A 14,634-nucleotide genomic window follows, 5' to 3' on the forward strand; every position below is an offset into this window, starting at 1 on the left:
TGCAACTCCTGCTGCAGTTGCATCAAGTGGGCCTCAGCCTGCGTCCTCTGCTCCTCACTGATGCTCAGCTGGGACTTCAACGAAGCCATGAGATGCTCCCACTCCACCTGCTGCTCATGGAACCGCCGGCGATCTTCCTCCAGATGTGCTTGCGCAAGTGCTGTGGCATCACCTGTGACCAGTAACTGTGCTTGCTGAGCTAAGAGATCTGCTCTTCGCTGTAGTTCAGCTTCCCTGGCTTCCTCCTGACTTCTCTTTTGTGCCTCCAGCTCAATGCGGAGGTCACGGTTTATTTTTTGGAGTCGCTGTAAAGCCAGCGCTTGTTCCGATGATGAGTTGGCATTTGTAAGATGCTCATTCTACAAAACAGCAAAGATTAATATGAACAATAATTAGGACATAATTGTGCTTTGCATGGTATAACATCCTTGCTGATAATGTAAAACAAAATAATCTTTAATTTTAATACATTAATTATAATGTACATGTAACCTGTAGAAACATGGTGCCAAAATGTTTTTTCTCAGTCACTCAAGGAAGTTTGAATTGAGGGTAACTGGACTTGGTTGAAGATACAATCCATCTTATCAGGCAAGTTATGCATTTGTGTCCGAACTGCTGGTAGTTTGGACAAATCAGTGTCCTTTGAGGATTCTTGCGTGATCTTGTGATCTTGCTAACCCTGCTGCCTTGCAAGGTAAGGCGTTGATAGACAGGTGGTTCATCCAATCACTTGTATTTTTAAGTATTTTTTGAAAGTGCCTCCCCTTTTACAAATATTGGCAGTGGACAATTTTTCAGATGGTTCTGTGTAGCAAACCATCTAGCAGTCAGCTTAGGGAGTCCCAGGTATTTAACTTCTGTTGGGTCATATTGAGGTCATTGATACCACTTGGTTAGTGCTCCTGGCCGTTGTAACGACAGTCTTTAACAGTTGTTGGAGTCACCTGAGGCCAAGTGTAAACGACAGTCGTTGGAGTTGTCACGATGCCAAAGGTGAATGGTTGTTAAGCCTTCTAATGAATTCACAGAGGTTAAATACCTGGGACTCCCCACCAGTCAGTTAGAACTGAAGAGGCCCCTTGGATGTAAGGTAAAACATCTTCAAGTATCTTCAACCAAGTCCAGCTGCCCTCGATTCAACCCTCCTACGACAACCAGACATCTTTTCTCAGTCACGTAAAAGCACCCAAATCTTGTTTTATGGTAAACCAACAATATTTTAGATGGATTGAAGACATCACCTTGAAACTGAGTAGTGCTACTAAAGACAGTGAATATCTCTGTTTCTGAGAGTCTTTTGTATTATACCTGTGGACAAATCCATTCCCTTGAATTAATTTCTTTCTCTTTGTGAAGCTCATCCTGCAGATTCTTGTTTAACTGTTGGAGACGAGACAATTCCCTCTGTGTTTGTTCCAGCTGTAAATATAGTACATGGTTAAAAACTCTATACATGTATTCATGTTTGAATGATTTAAGTGTACATGCTTTGAACAAACTTTCAAATATATTTGTGAACTTTACAGTTGTTCACACTGTCTCACCTCTTTGAGAAGTTGGCCAGTTTGCTGCTCACATGGCTTTTCCTTCCCTTTCATGCAGTCACAGATGGTGTTTATTGCTACCTGTTTCTCCCCCATCTGGGTGGTGGTTTTAACTTGCTGGCTGTTCTGCTCAGTTTCACTCTGCGTGTTTGAATGTTCATCAAGACAGTCATCATTTGACAGCCCCGCTGTGGACGTAGAGCTGTCACTTCTACCTTCTTCAGCACGCAATGTCACACCTGCTGCAGTGAGAGCCATCCACAGAAATAGATACAGTACAATGTGATATACATTATGTAATGTAAGCATATGTTGAGATATCTCTCCCTCTATGTGTGTGGAGCAATTAGTGTTATAATACATGTTTCCAAAATTGAAGAACTGTTTGCAGTTCTTGAAATTAGTAACATTTTACATTCACATACATTTTTTGTGTTCCAATTAGGAATGTATCCACAACTCACTGACTGAATGTAATGTAATAATAAGAATAATTGCAATGTATGGCCACCCTCAACAAATTAAAATATACCAAAAATCTACATCAAATTTCAGTGTGGACCTTTCATTTCACAATCAATCACTGAAAAAAAGGACATTTCTTATTTGTTTAAGTTTGATCACTGACTCACCAGTCTGTGTGGTTCCAACGAGAAGCGGACACTGATGACAAGAAGCGCCTTCACCCTCCTGGTGCGTAGGATTGATGGGAGACGGAGTCATGGAGGCGAAGGGTGAAGGCAGATGAGAAGAGGAGACTGTGGATGATGCAGAGTCTCCGTCAGCAGAACTTTGATCTCTCTCTGGCTGTAGTTTGGTCTCCTGTTCTTTACAGAAAACCTCAGCTGACTGTGAGTCTGGTTCCTGGGATTTTTGTTGAGGGTTATGGTCCAAAACGGAGCTGGTAGAAAACAGTACACAATGGAGAAATTCTTTGTGTATAGTAAAGATACTACATGATGTAAACTTTCGGTGAATTCAGTGCTATAGTCTCTCATGTTTGACTCCAAATTTTAGAAGTAAACTCTATTTACCTTGTGATGTCAGGTGTAAGACCAGGCCTCACATTCTTCAACATTGCCTGGACCCAGTTGCGTCTCATGTCAGAGGTCATGGTACAAAGTGCTTGGACTCCATCTCTGGTCTGTGGACAGAGACATATTATTCATTAAATTTTTTAGTTAATGGTAGATAATCTATTGTCTTTAAAGGCTCATTTGCAGATTTATTTATGGTTATTAACATATTATCACAGTGTAATTAAATTATTTTGATTTACACCCAACATATTACAACCATTTCCAAATATGTAATAAGCAATCTTTAGATAGATAGATGCTACTATAAAGCTTAATTTTGTCATTTATCACAATGTTGTTATTATGACATGTACACACAAACAGGCATTAACTTATTAATTAATATAACATATTTAATGAGAAGGACAACTAATAACCTGGATGCCTAAGGTCACTGCATCATTGACATTTATTCATGCGTCAATATAAAAAAGAAATGTTATGTATTTTAACTGGTGCTGAGACATAAAAACATAAAGGGTGCCCTTACACACTGACTTCCTGGTATCTATGGCCCATAGAGCCTTCAGTACAGCATCAGCAGTGAACAGTAGAAATCTTGTTATATAAATTAAAGCTAAATATACCTGTTTCTTTACTTTGTTGCTGTGATGATGACACGCAGTGCTGGATACCACAGAGGAAGAACACTCCAGTTGCTCAGATGAGCTGTCCATTTTTTCAGCATTATCGCCATGACACTGGTCTTTATTATACCTTTTAATGTCAAAAACATGAATTGATTAGTGCACATCAATACCATGATTAATTGGAAATATAGCATAATAATGAGTCTGAAATTCTTAAAAAAGCTTTATACAACAACAAACCTGATATGCTCCTCAGAGTAGGACCGGCAGTTACAGTCCAGGACTTTCTTTTGTGAGGACTGGCCTTTCTTTACTTCTTTACTTTCTTTACCTGCATGATCTAAATCAGTTTGAGAGCAAACAACAGCTGTATTCCAATTTCAATTGTTTTGTCACATTTTTCTTAAAAAATCTTCAGAGCTTTTTAATGTAATCATTTTGTAGCTGTGGGTCAAAATAAGACACAAAATCAAACAAACATGAAATAAAAAATAAATAAGAATAAAATTACCTTCTCTGATGGGTCTTTGGTCGAGTCTGTTGAGAGAGCGGCTGCTTCTCAGGAACGGAGCAGCAGTGAGGGAGGAGGTGTGGAGGGATGAAAAGCTGCGGCTGCTGCAAAGGCGGAGAGCTGGTCTGCCTGGGCGAGACGCTTGTTTGGTACTCTGGTGGTCAACGCAGCCTTGGTGGCTGAGGCCTCTATTCAAACTGCCACCAGCCCTGCTGCCAATAGCAACAGAGTCACCAGCTCTGCCGCTGAGGCTGTTGCTCCTTTGACAACTAACACGGGGTTTAGACGTCCCACTTCCAGCCTGTTTACCTCCATTTGATGCAGGACCTGTTAATGCTGCTGGGTCCTTTGCAAGAGAGAAAGAAGAGACAGAGCATAACATTAATAATGTATAAAAATAAGTCATAACGAGACATTAGAAAGTAATTTTTTGTTTTGAGGATGACAGTATTTACATGTTAAACCTCACACCTCTTGCTCGTCCCCATCCCAAATTAGACTCTTTGACACATACAATCCAATCACCACTGGAGAGAACCTTTTAATCCTCACAAGATCTCTTAATTTCCTTAAGAACCATCTGACCAATGCTGTGATTGTGTTCACACACACACACACATACACATGGCAGAAACCTAATCACACTTGAGCACTGGAAAGTCAGGCGGTCTATTCCAGTCTCAGTGGATGCAACCTCATCAACTGTAGAGGCAATCAATCTGTTGCTGGACCACACAACAGAGAAATCAATTAGAAGACGCTCCAAGAGTCCTGACTTAGCAACTTGTGCAGGTTTTAACTGCGCTGACTTGATATTCAGCCATTAATGGCTACATAAATCAAACCAAATCCAAAAACTTGCACCCACTCTGAGGAAATTCTCCATACTAAATGATCAACACAGAATATTGTTAATACAGTCCAATAATTAAGATTTGACACTGGCTACTGTGCTGGAGGAAGTTGTTATAAGATACTACGAACCTTTAAAAAACAGATCAGCAAAAAGGAACCAAATCATTCTATTTTTGGCCATCACTGATACAGAGGCAGTTAAAAAAGAGGTGGAACATATTTGTCAAATACAGCACACTTTGGCCTTGTTTGTTACAACCCCTGCAAAATGTACTATTTTTCTCTCTAATTCATTTGTTGTCATAATGTGACATTGTTGATGAATATAGTCCAGAGTTTGAGCGCCAAATAGTATTTTTAGAGTCTTATTGGCCTCATAAGACCCAGTGATTAATGGCTGAATTTGATATATAAAAACAATACTGCAGAAAATCATACATTGGGATTCATTTAACCAATGTATTTTAGTCCCTATTTTAATGTATCAGGTTTATTTTTCAAAAGTTTGGATTTTAATTATATTGCTATGATGTATTACAGACTACAGTCATAAGTTATTTAAAATGTTCAAATCATTCATTTATCATGATAAAATCCATATCATGTTTTTCAGTAAAGCTGACCATCAACCAACATTAAAAATCTCATCCTCATATCCCTCATATCTGAGTAAGATTAAATAATGATTTGATTAATTTTGTTTCAACAGTGTTTTCAAATCAGTGTATTAAAACAGGCAGCAGTGTCTCCTTATTCAGACAAAATGTATTATTTAAGATCATGAGCATCACTAAATGACCTGACAAGCATGTTTGAATTTCTAAATAAACCAAGTACCCACCTTTCCCCCTTTCTTCTGTATTGGTTTGTTGGTTTTAGTGTTTACCAGGGTCTCATGCCACCTGCTTGAAATAAAACAAACTGGGTGAAGTGACAAGTCAGTGCAGGTGTTCAGCATTTAAACAAAATACTGTCATTATTCAATGAGACTCAATTATAACATTTTGTTTTATCTGGCTGTATTCAACCTGTGTGTCCATGATTTCATTTGGAGGTGTCACAACCACAAGAAAGATTCTTTTCATGAACTCAAAATATGTTGTTCTGTTGTCTCTTTTTTATTAGACACTGAAGCTATATGGACACAATTAAAAGTACAGTTCAAGACAGATGCAATTATTCATGATGAAATATTCATGAAGATATGGTTTTAAATGAGTGCTATTAATCATGAATTCTATGGGCCTCCCATCAGCCTGATAATACTATCATCTCTACCAAATCAGCCTCCTGAGCTGTTGTTCACAATTAGTGAATAACAGCTATGACCAAACTGTCTTTCTCTGCTATTTAGCGGGAAGCTCTGATTCGTAGTGAAGTAGCAGCCAGAGTTAACAGGAAGGCAGCCACGTGTGTATTTCAGCTGTCATGTAAAGATATTGTTTGTAGGTTGTTGTTTTTATAGTCACCACAATGTTAATGATAAATATGCTTTGATTTTTGTTTAAACTAATACATTTCATTTCAGAAAAATGGCATAGGCTACTAACAGAAACAGTGAAGCTCTACTACACCCTACATCATCTGGAGGTTGATCAGTTCAGATAAATTATGTTTCAATCTTATATATGAAATAGCTTGATAAATCTTACCTTTGCTTCATGGACATTTTCAGCAGTTCAGTGAAAATATATTGAATAAGAATTGGACTATTGAGCCAAATGAGAGAACTTCGGGCTGATATTGTTATCCATCTGTAAAAAGACGTGCTCTCCCTCTTACTGTGGCAAAAACCAAAGAGAACGAATCCCAAATAGGTCCATACAACACACACACACACACACACACACACACACACACACGTAATCCCTTACAGAGTTGACAAACTCCATTAGAGTTTAGCAGGATTAGGCCAACAGCATAATAGGATTACTTCACACTACAGTAATTTAAGTGAACTTGACAAGCACCTGCTTAAAGAATCACAAAGTACTCCAAATGTCTATTAAGTTTTTATGAAGACACAGTATGTATTTTACATCAACACAGACCACAACGGCAGTGTTAAGAGGATCACATGAACTAATTTACAGTGAGTCCAGTCAAGAAGGATTCTGTTGTGGCTGAAGACACACAGCTGTCACTGAGGATCTGAGTGCTGTGACCTGCTCTGACCCATCAAAGTCAATCTCTTAAATACATTACATGTCTGAATAAAATCATGTTTTGTCCACAAAAAATACAATCATGTACATTTATAACTTCAAAAGATACTTCATATAAGAGTCAATATTTAGTAATAAATGTCTAGAGCACATAATGCAGTGAGAGATTAAGTGCCAAAAAGTGTAAAGCAGTAGACATAATTGTGACATGAAAATTACTAAGAACATACAATATATATCAAGAGAAAAAGCAAACACAAGTAAAATTGAAATAACTGAGATTTTTCATAATTTAACAATAGAATGATCATAATCATTACATTTGAAAGACTGGGTTTGATCATAAAACAGGTTAATTTGACACTTAAAACTTCTTCAGTCCAACATCTTAACAGGAATACTGCACAAATAAGAGGTGATCAGATGTGAAGACCTACCTTTGGTCCAAGGCTCACACACACAAGCAGCCCCAAAGAAAACTCACAATTTTACAGCATATTTTTTTCTGATACTGAGGTAAGTGAAAATTGCTTTCTTTTTTCTTCCTAGAGTTTAAAACTACTTTATATTGTTAGCTTTGTCTTCTGGCATGACACACACTTTCACTCAGTGTTAACTGCAAAGATGACGCAGTTCTTCTAATATGGCACATTCAGGCTCTGAATGCAAATTATTCAAATTTACAGGTACAGATGTTAACAAACTCATTTTCATAATGTGTTAAGGATGGGTTAAAGACAGTGCAGCCATTGAACAAACACCTGCCAGTTTCAGGATAAGAGCATCTACTAAATGCCCTGAATGTAAATAAAGAGGACGTGGAATGAACTGCCTGGTGTATAAATAGCTCCATTGTTGACGTCTAACTAGGTGTGTCAAACACCTCAGTCACATTTCACAACTAGTGTGAAAACACACTTCAATTTGAACTTCAAGGTGCTACTGCCACTCATTCCAGTTCAACAAACAGGGAAAAGGTCAGAGGGCATCTTGTCGACTGGTGGAGGGACAAGAGCCAGACTGAGGACATGACCGTGACAGCATACAAACAGTTACCTGCAATTCTGATTTCTGGTTTCTAGAGAAATATGAGTGTTGCAACCATTTATGTCCCCTACATTTAATAACTATGCCATTTTAATAACAAAATCACAAAGTTCTTTACAAGACCACACAGTCTTTACATTCAATTATAAAATAACATCTTTAATATGTAATGAGCTATTTATTTAACAAATTATACAGTCAGTCATTCCAGTTCATTATTTACAGTAAAATGTAGATAATAAAGAAAATATAATGGTTGATGTGCAGAGCTGCTGTCATTGTTTTTCCTCTCTGACCTCTTCGCCGCTGATTGGCTGCGTGTCATGTGACCGGAAGTATTACTCTGAAAGAGTATCATGTTGTGTCTGGTAAGCCTTAACTTGACTGAAGATGAGTTAAACCGGAAGTATTACTTTGAAAGAGTATCATGTTGTGTCTGGTAAGCGTTAACTTGACTGCAGATCGATGTGGATGACGTCAAACGTAAATATGGGCGGGGTCAAACATTGGACCCCGCCCACAAGGAGGTCTGCGGTCTGCAGTCAGGGGTACTTGGGATGTTTTGCCCTCATCTCTCTGAAGCCATTTCTGGTTAACAACGCCGTACAGTACATCGCAATAGTCGTCAACTTTTAGCCAGCTACTACTATGGCACAGGCGGCACAAGCCCTCGACGCAAACTCTCAGATCCAGGTGGAGCACGATAGAAAGCGTCGCCAGTTTGTCATAAGACTCAATGGTACGTTCAACACGTAAAAGTAATGTTAGCACGGGTAGCTGGCTAGTGTTAGCTCCGGGGTTGGTCCAAGTTAGCTTTCCTTGCTGCTAACATCTTTGTCGTGCTCTCACTGATAACTCCAGCTGCCATTTCACAAACAGGGGGTGTCAGGGCTTTATTCTGGCTGTATTTCGTGTCAGGAGCTGAGCAGACATCAGTATTTGGTCGACGTCTTTTTTGGCACATTTTCTTCGATCCTTTCTTGACAGTAAATATGTAACCTTCAGTAGAATCCAGCCACAAAAGAAGACAGGTTATGTGGCATTTCTGCACATCAGCAATTCTGCTGAGAGAAACAACAACTTGTAGTGACCCCAAATGTCACGTTTAAAAGACCTACCACTGCTAATTTTTTGAATACATCTTTTAGTTCGTTTTAGTAAGATCCAAAAATGAGTGGTGACACTTCTTTTTATTTGGTGTAATATCAAAGTAGGGATTTATACTGTTTTGGTTTAGTTTGAATCCAAACCCCTAATGTTTTGGCATTTGATCTTTCAGTTTTTGAGGATATACGAATTTATCATAATATTTTGGACCAAATATCTCTGTTGCAACAATAATGTAGGGATGACTATAACTATGGTGCTTTTACAAAATATTTGAGAAATAATGAGATTTCTGGTAAATAATCATCAGTAATGTAATGTCACATCATTTTACTGTAATGCAGCCTTTAAAACCAGGAAAAGACAACACTTATCGCCATATCACGATATGCAAAATATAAGATCATATCTAGTCTAATATCATGGTATCGATTTATGTCCCAGACCTGTATACAGGAGTGTTTATGTGCGTATATTTCCAGGTCAGTTTCATTAAATGTTAAGGAAATAACTGTCAGTCATTAAACAGTTTAGATGATGTCATCTGTTCTCTCTGTTGTTCTCTGAATGGTCTTTATCAATGTGTCTCTCTCCATCCAGCAACACCTTTCTATTCCACAAACACTTGTCTGTACCCGGCTAGGTAGTGTGTTATTTTTTAAAGGATATTATATGTTGACTGTGGCACCACATCATGTGAAATCAGAGGACTGAGTGTTCACTAGTACTGAGTTAAATCACTCCTGTGTGTTGTCTAACTGAGTGGACATGTTGTAGTATTATACAGTACCAGTCAAAAGTTGGGACACACCCTCCCATTCATGACTTTTGACTGGTACTGTAGATTGCAAGCAGCAGCTGCCAACTAGATCAATAACTTTGGCTTCTTACATCTCATGCTTTTAGTGCCCAGACTTTGTAGTTAGCCCAGCATAAAACTGTGAAGCATACATAAGATACTGTTAATGTCCTGTAGCTTCACTGTGTTGTTGCCAAATGTCAAAGTGAGCAAATTGTGAAAATCAGCTATATAAAGTTTATCCTTGAACATTTACAACTGCACTTTAAAGTATCATCAATATCCCCGAGCAAAATGGGGTGAAGTAGCTGTATGTAAGCTGTAGGAAACTGGGTGGAGACAAACTTCAAACAAATGATAGCGTTGACGTGTGTCTCCCCTTCAGGATCTCACGACCGAGCAGTTCTTCTGTATGAATACGTTGGGAAGAAGACGGTGGACTTGCAACACACCGAAGTTCCAGACGCTTACAGGGGGAGAGGAATAGCCAAACACCTGGCCAAGGTAAAGCCCTTAAAACTGGTTATTGTCATGATTCAGTGTTAAAAGAAGAGAGAAAGTTACTTTTCATGTCTAAAAGGCCCAACATATTAATTTTAAGTATGTATGTAAAACAGTATTTTATATGTATAATAATCGTGTTTTTAATTGTTTAGATTGGACTACCTTTTGTTTACATGTGGATCATTAATTGTAATTTCAACATGTCTCACATAAAAACCTTCAAACCTCATTTACAGTTTAAAGTCAGTGGGATGATGTGCTCATAAATACATCATGTAACCGACCAACCTGGTTTAATATAAAAAGTGAAAGAAAGATGTTATTTGAATGATTTTAATCTCATCAGTTATATCTGGACTCCAGCACATGTCCTTTAGCTGGATTTTAAGTGTGCAATACAAGATGTATAATGAGATAGGGCTGCAGCTAACGATTAGTTTAATTATTGATTAATCTGTCCATTACTTTCAAGATTAATAATTTGCTCTATAAAATGTCTGAAAACATTTTAACACTCCACAAGATATTTAATGAACTGTCACTGAAAGTAAATAAACCATAAAATATTCACATTTGAGAAGTTGTAATCAGAGACTTTGGACATTTATTTCTTTAAAAATGACAAAATGAACGATTAATAGATTATCAAAATAGTAGGCGATACATTTTCTATCGATAAATAAAAGGACACATCATTACAGCTCTTCAGTGAATACTAAAAAATAAAAATCTATGGCCACAATTTCCATTTAAACTGTTGTCAGATTGTGATTTTGTGCTTCTGTGATGACAGGCAGCCATGGATTTTGTGGTGGAAGAGGATCTGAAAGCCCACTTGACCTGCTGGTACATTCAGAAATATGTCAAAGAAAATCCTCAGCCTCAGTACTTCGAACATATTTATCAATGACCCGACATGGTGCCAAAAGACAAGAAAGAGACTCCCAGGGAGAGAAAATATGGCACCATGCTTTGGAGTTAGAGGCTGTTAAACAACAAAAGACCTTCCAGGCATTGTTACACATGACACTGAGTGAATATAGAGGCAACTGGTCTCACAAGACTTTTGTGTGAATGTCGGGTCGCCTTGTCAGTTCTCTCCGTAACACGAGGACAAACACTCACCGGAAAGATGAAGGGAATCAGCTGGTCACAACTTGTTAAAAAAAGAAAGAAAAAGAAAAGAAGAGCAAGCAAACTAACCAAATCTGACGGCCTGTTACCTCAGACAGAAACCTTCAGGGTGTAAACACATCACTGGCTGGATGAAAGGGTTCAGCGTGTAAAGAGAGAACATGGGAGTCATGTGTTTCTGTCCTCCTTCGGACTCACTGCTTGTGAGCAGCGCTACAAGGTGACCGACCCAGGTGTCTTTGTCCGTGGTGATTTTGATGGAACCAATAATTGCTTCATTGACACTCGGATGCTGACGACTTTTATATTTTGACCCCCTTTTGATATTTCTTTTGGTTTCATTTTTTATCTTTTTTCCCTTCAATCTTAGAAATTGAGTTTCTTAGGGCTAAAATGCTTATTTGGTAGGCTGTGAGTGCTAAAAAGCATCTTTGAAAATGTAAAGCTACTCAAAAGATGTATTTCTTTTCTAACTAACTGTAAAGAGGTATATGCATAATTTTGGTGGGTAATGGGTAGTTAAAAGTTGTATAATCTACATTTTGAAGACATTTATTTCCCCAAACTCATTATTTGGTTCCAGTGTTACTGTACCCACCTGTCTAGAGCCATAAAATAAATGACTCCAACATAATATAAACAGATCCTGATTCAGAACCAAAGAACACAAATTGAGGATTTTTACTACCTACAAAGGCAATTCTGACCAAGCTTCAAAACATAACTCATCATTTTCTCCATCGTATGTTTTGAATATTAAAAACACACATGTGAAAAAGTGGGTCTGAAGCCCGTCACTGTGCGGTGCAATACTTTAGTGTGGATGTCGATAAATATCTCTGTTCCAACCAGCATTTTAAAAAACAGCACTGCTAACTATATTCAGGGCATTTACATCGTTTGTTCTGTCATTCAGGAAAATAAGACTGGATGGCTGAAGCTTACACACCAATTTTCCTTGTTTTTGGATCTGTTGTTTTTTTCCATCTTCCCACAAGGCTTCTTAAGCCTACTGATGTCAAAATGATAAAGATCATCACAGAAGAAAATTTTAACTGAGAAAATGTTTTACTGTGGTTTCTCTATTTGGGCTCTTCAGGAGCCTTTGCTGTTGACAATCTCGAGTGTTGAAAGAGAAAAATACCTCAGGTAACACACACTGGCAGGACAGACATCAACATGCAAGGCAGAGCCTGTCTGCTGTAAGAATCACTTCGAGGTAACTGCAGGAAACAAAGTTCCCTTTGTAACACTTTGCAGTAGGTGGCACACACCTATTGAGAGGCCAAGGTATTATTTCATTTTTGTGTTTGTATTTGTAAGTTTCCTCACGACTGCCTGATTTAACAGTTTTGGGCTGCTGCTCTACCACATGCGTCAAAATGTACCAATTATTGTTATGTTTTGTGCTTGAAACTTTTTTTTGTCAATTCTTGTTGTCTACAAATAAATGAATCAAATACTCAGCACGTTCTTCACGTCAAAGTATGTGTTTATGGTGAAACACACTGAGATGCGCTTACAGCCGAGTTCAAAGAGATTTGTTTTATACAGAGTGCATTTATCACAGTCTGAATGATCATATCCTGAAAATATGAAAGTTGTATTTACAGTTACACTTCATGTTTTGCCAGCTATTGTTGCTTCTTTCTCCCTCAGCACTTCAGTAAATCTATCAAAGCCATTTCCCAACTAATTTGCAGCATGTTCCTGATCCGTTGATGCAGGAGGGGGACAATTAAAGCCACTAGGTCTAGGATTTGAAAAATATTTGCTTTGGCGCCATCCGGTGGTGTATTTGAGAATTACATTGGCAGATAGTGTCCTTAAAAGGAAAAAAAAGAGCAGTAGTCTGATTCTAGTGCCATTTTGATCCATGTAAACTAATGATGACTAATGATTATGTTTCACTCTGTTAACGTCACTTCACCATACAAACAGCCGTATCTGGTAGAACTCTATCCAGTTAACTATAACTGTAAGGCTTGATATAAAGCAGTTATTCCCAACCAGATTAAGCCTACTTAGAAAGATTGTGGAATAGTTTAGCTAATTTGAAAAAATAGACATTATGATTTGGTACATAACAATTGTATCCACATATGTGTTGAAGATGGAAGCAAACACTCACATAGGGTTACTAATTTATGTCACCTGTCTTAATACATTTATTGTAACATAACCAGTAAACTCCAATAAGCCAACTAAACAGGACACACCAGCTTAAGTCAGCACATGCTGTGACCGAGAGTTTAGGGGGAAAAAAGTTTTATTCCTGGCTGTGTGGACATTGAAATAACACTGAAATAGTAGTTAGATCTGTTTAAAATTTCCATAAATAACAACTGAGCAGCTAATTGGTTTGGAGGAGGTTGGGGTGCGTTAGGGAAACATGGACTAATGATCCTGTCTGCATTGATTATCTTCACTCTTGATGACTTGGTTGATATTTATTTCATTATTAGTTAAATAAATAACAGGAGTTATCATTTACCAATCAAAAAAATAAGCAGGTTCTGTCTCTCCAAATGTCTTACATAAGTTTAAAATATTCTTGATGGGATATTGAAGTCAACCTACACTCCAAAATGAGTTTTGTTTATTGTTATTTCAGTTGGATGTTTGAGCTTCAGTGGTGATAAATGTGCACAACTTGACACCTGAAGGTTATTTTCACATCCACCTGCTGAAAGTGGAAAGTTTCTCTGAGCATGATTTGTGATATCAAAAATAGTTTGGAGACAATCTCGGGCCAATATTCAACTCACACAAGTGTGATGTGGAAACTTGAAGCCTCCAGTGCTTATACACTGAGAATTGACTTTACAGCAGGAAAACTTTAGAAATAAATAATATTTGCATATTTAGAAATTCTGCATTTTTTTAATGAGGGAGAAGGAGATGTCATTTTAATTTAACCTTTTTTTGTGGATAAAACGTACAGTCATGCATTATTGGCTTCACAGTTAAGTACTTTCCATGCATTTTCAAACGTGTCTGGAGGGGATCGTATAAGCCCCTGAAGTTGCCACAAAAGTTTAGCAACCTGGTTTAAACACTATTCAAAAGCCACAGTTTCCCAGACAACATCGCCAATATTCATTATCGATCTTGGTTGGTGTTTATACGTCACGGATGCGTCATTTAACTCCCGGGATCGTAAAGCTGTTACAATTACTGTCACCGGCGTTGCATTTGGTTTCAGCTGATCTCACACACGCACACTCCTGTACGTGGCCATTATATAGCTGTTCATCTAAAGCAGCTTCAGGTTACAGCACGCGGACACAGGCAGC

At 38.0% G+C, this 14,634-nt stretch overlaps 1 protein-coding gene across 1 annotated transcript; it reads left to right on the forward strand.

Annotated features, from left to right (window-relative positions):
* The first annotated feature begins 8,379 nt into the window (after nt 1–8,379).
* On the forward strand, nt 8,380–12,768 carry natd1 (protein NATD1). Its single transcript, XM_062438068.1, has 3 exons — nt 8,380–8,533; nt 10,086–10,204; nt 10,998–12,768. The coding sequence occupies exons 1-3, from the start codon at nt 8,443–8,445 to the stop codon at nt 11,112–11,114; spliced, it is 327 nt and encodes a 108-aa protein (XP_062294052.1). The 5' UTR covers nt 8,380–8,442; the 3' UTR covers nt 11,115–12,768.
* The last annotated feature ends 1,866 nt before the right edge of the window (nt 12,769–14,634 follow it).

This window comes from Scomber scombrus, chromosome 18 (genome assembly GCF_963691925.1).
Source record: "Scomber scombrus chromosome 18, fScoSco1.1, whole genome shotgun sequence".
NCBI classification, from domain to species: domain Eukaryota; kingdom Metazoa; phylum Chordata; class Actinopteri; order Scombriformes; family Scombridae; genus Scomber; species Scomber scombrus.

Excerpts from the sequence above, each read along its gene's own strand:
- natd1 (XM_062438068.1), top strand. The coding sequence starts at position 8,443 with ATGGCACAGGCGGCACAAGCCCTCGACGCAAACTCTCAGATCCAGGTG. Across the intron at positions 8,534-10,085 it reads GTTTGTCATAAGACTCAATG|GATCTCACGACCGAGCAGTT; the intron begins GTACGTTCAACA and ends TCTCCCCTTCAG. Across the intron at positions 10,205-10,997 it reads TAGCCAAACACCTGGCCAAG|GCAGCCATGGATTTTGTGGT; the intron begins GTAAAGCCCTTA and ends CTGTGATGACAG.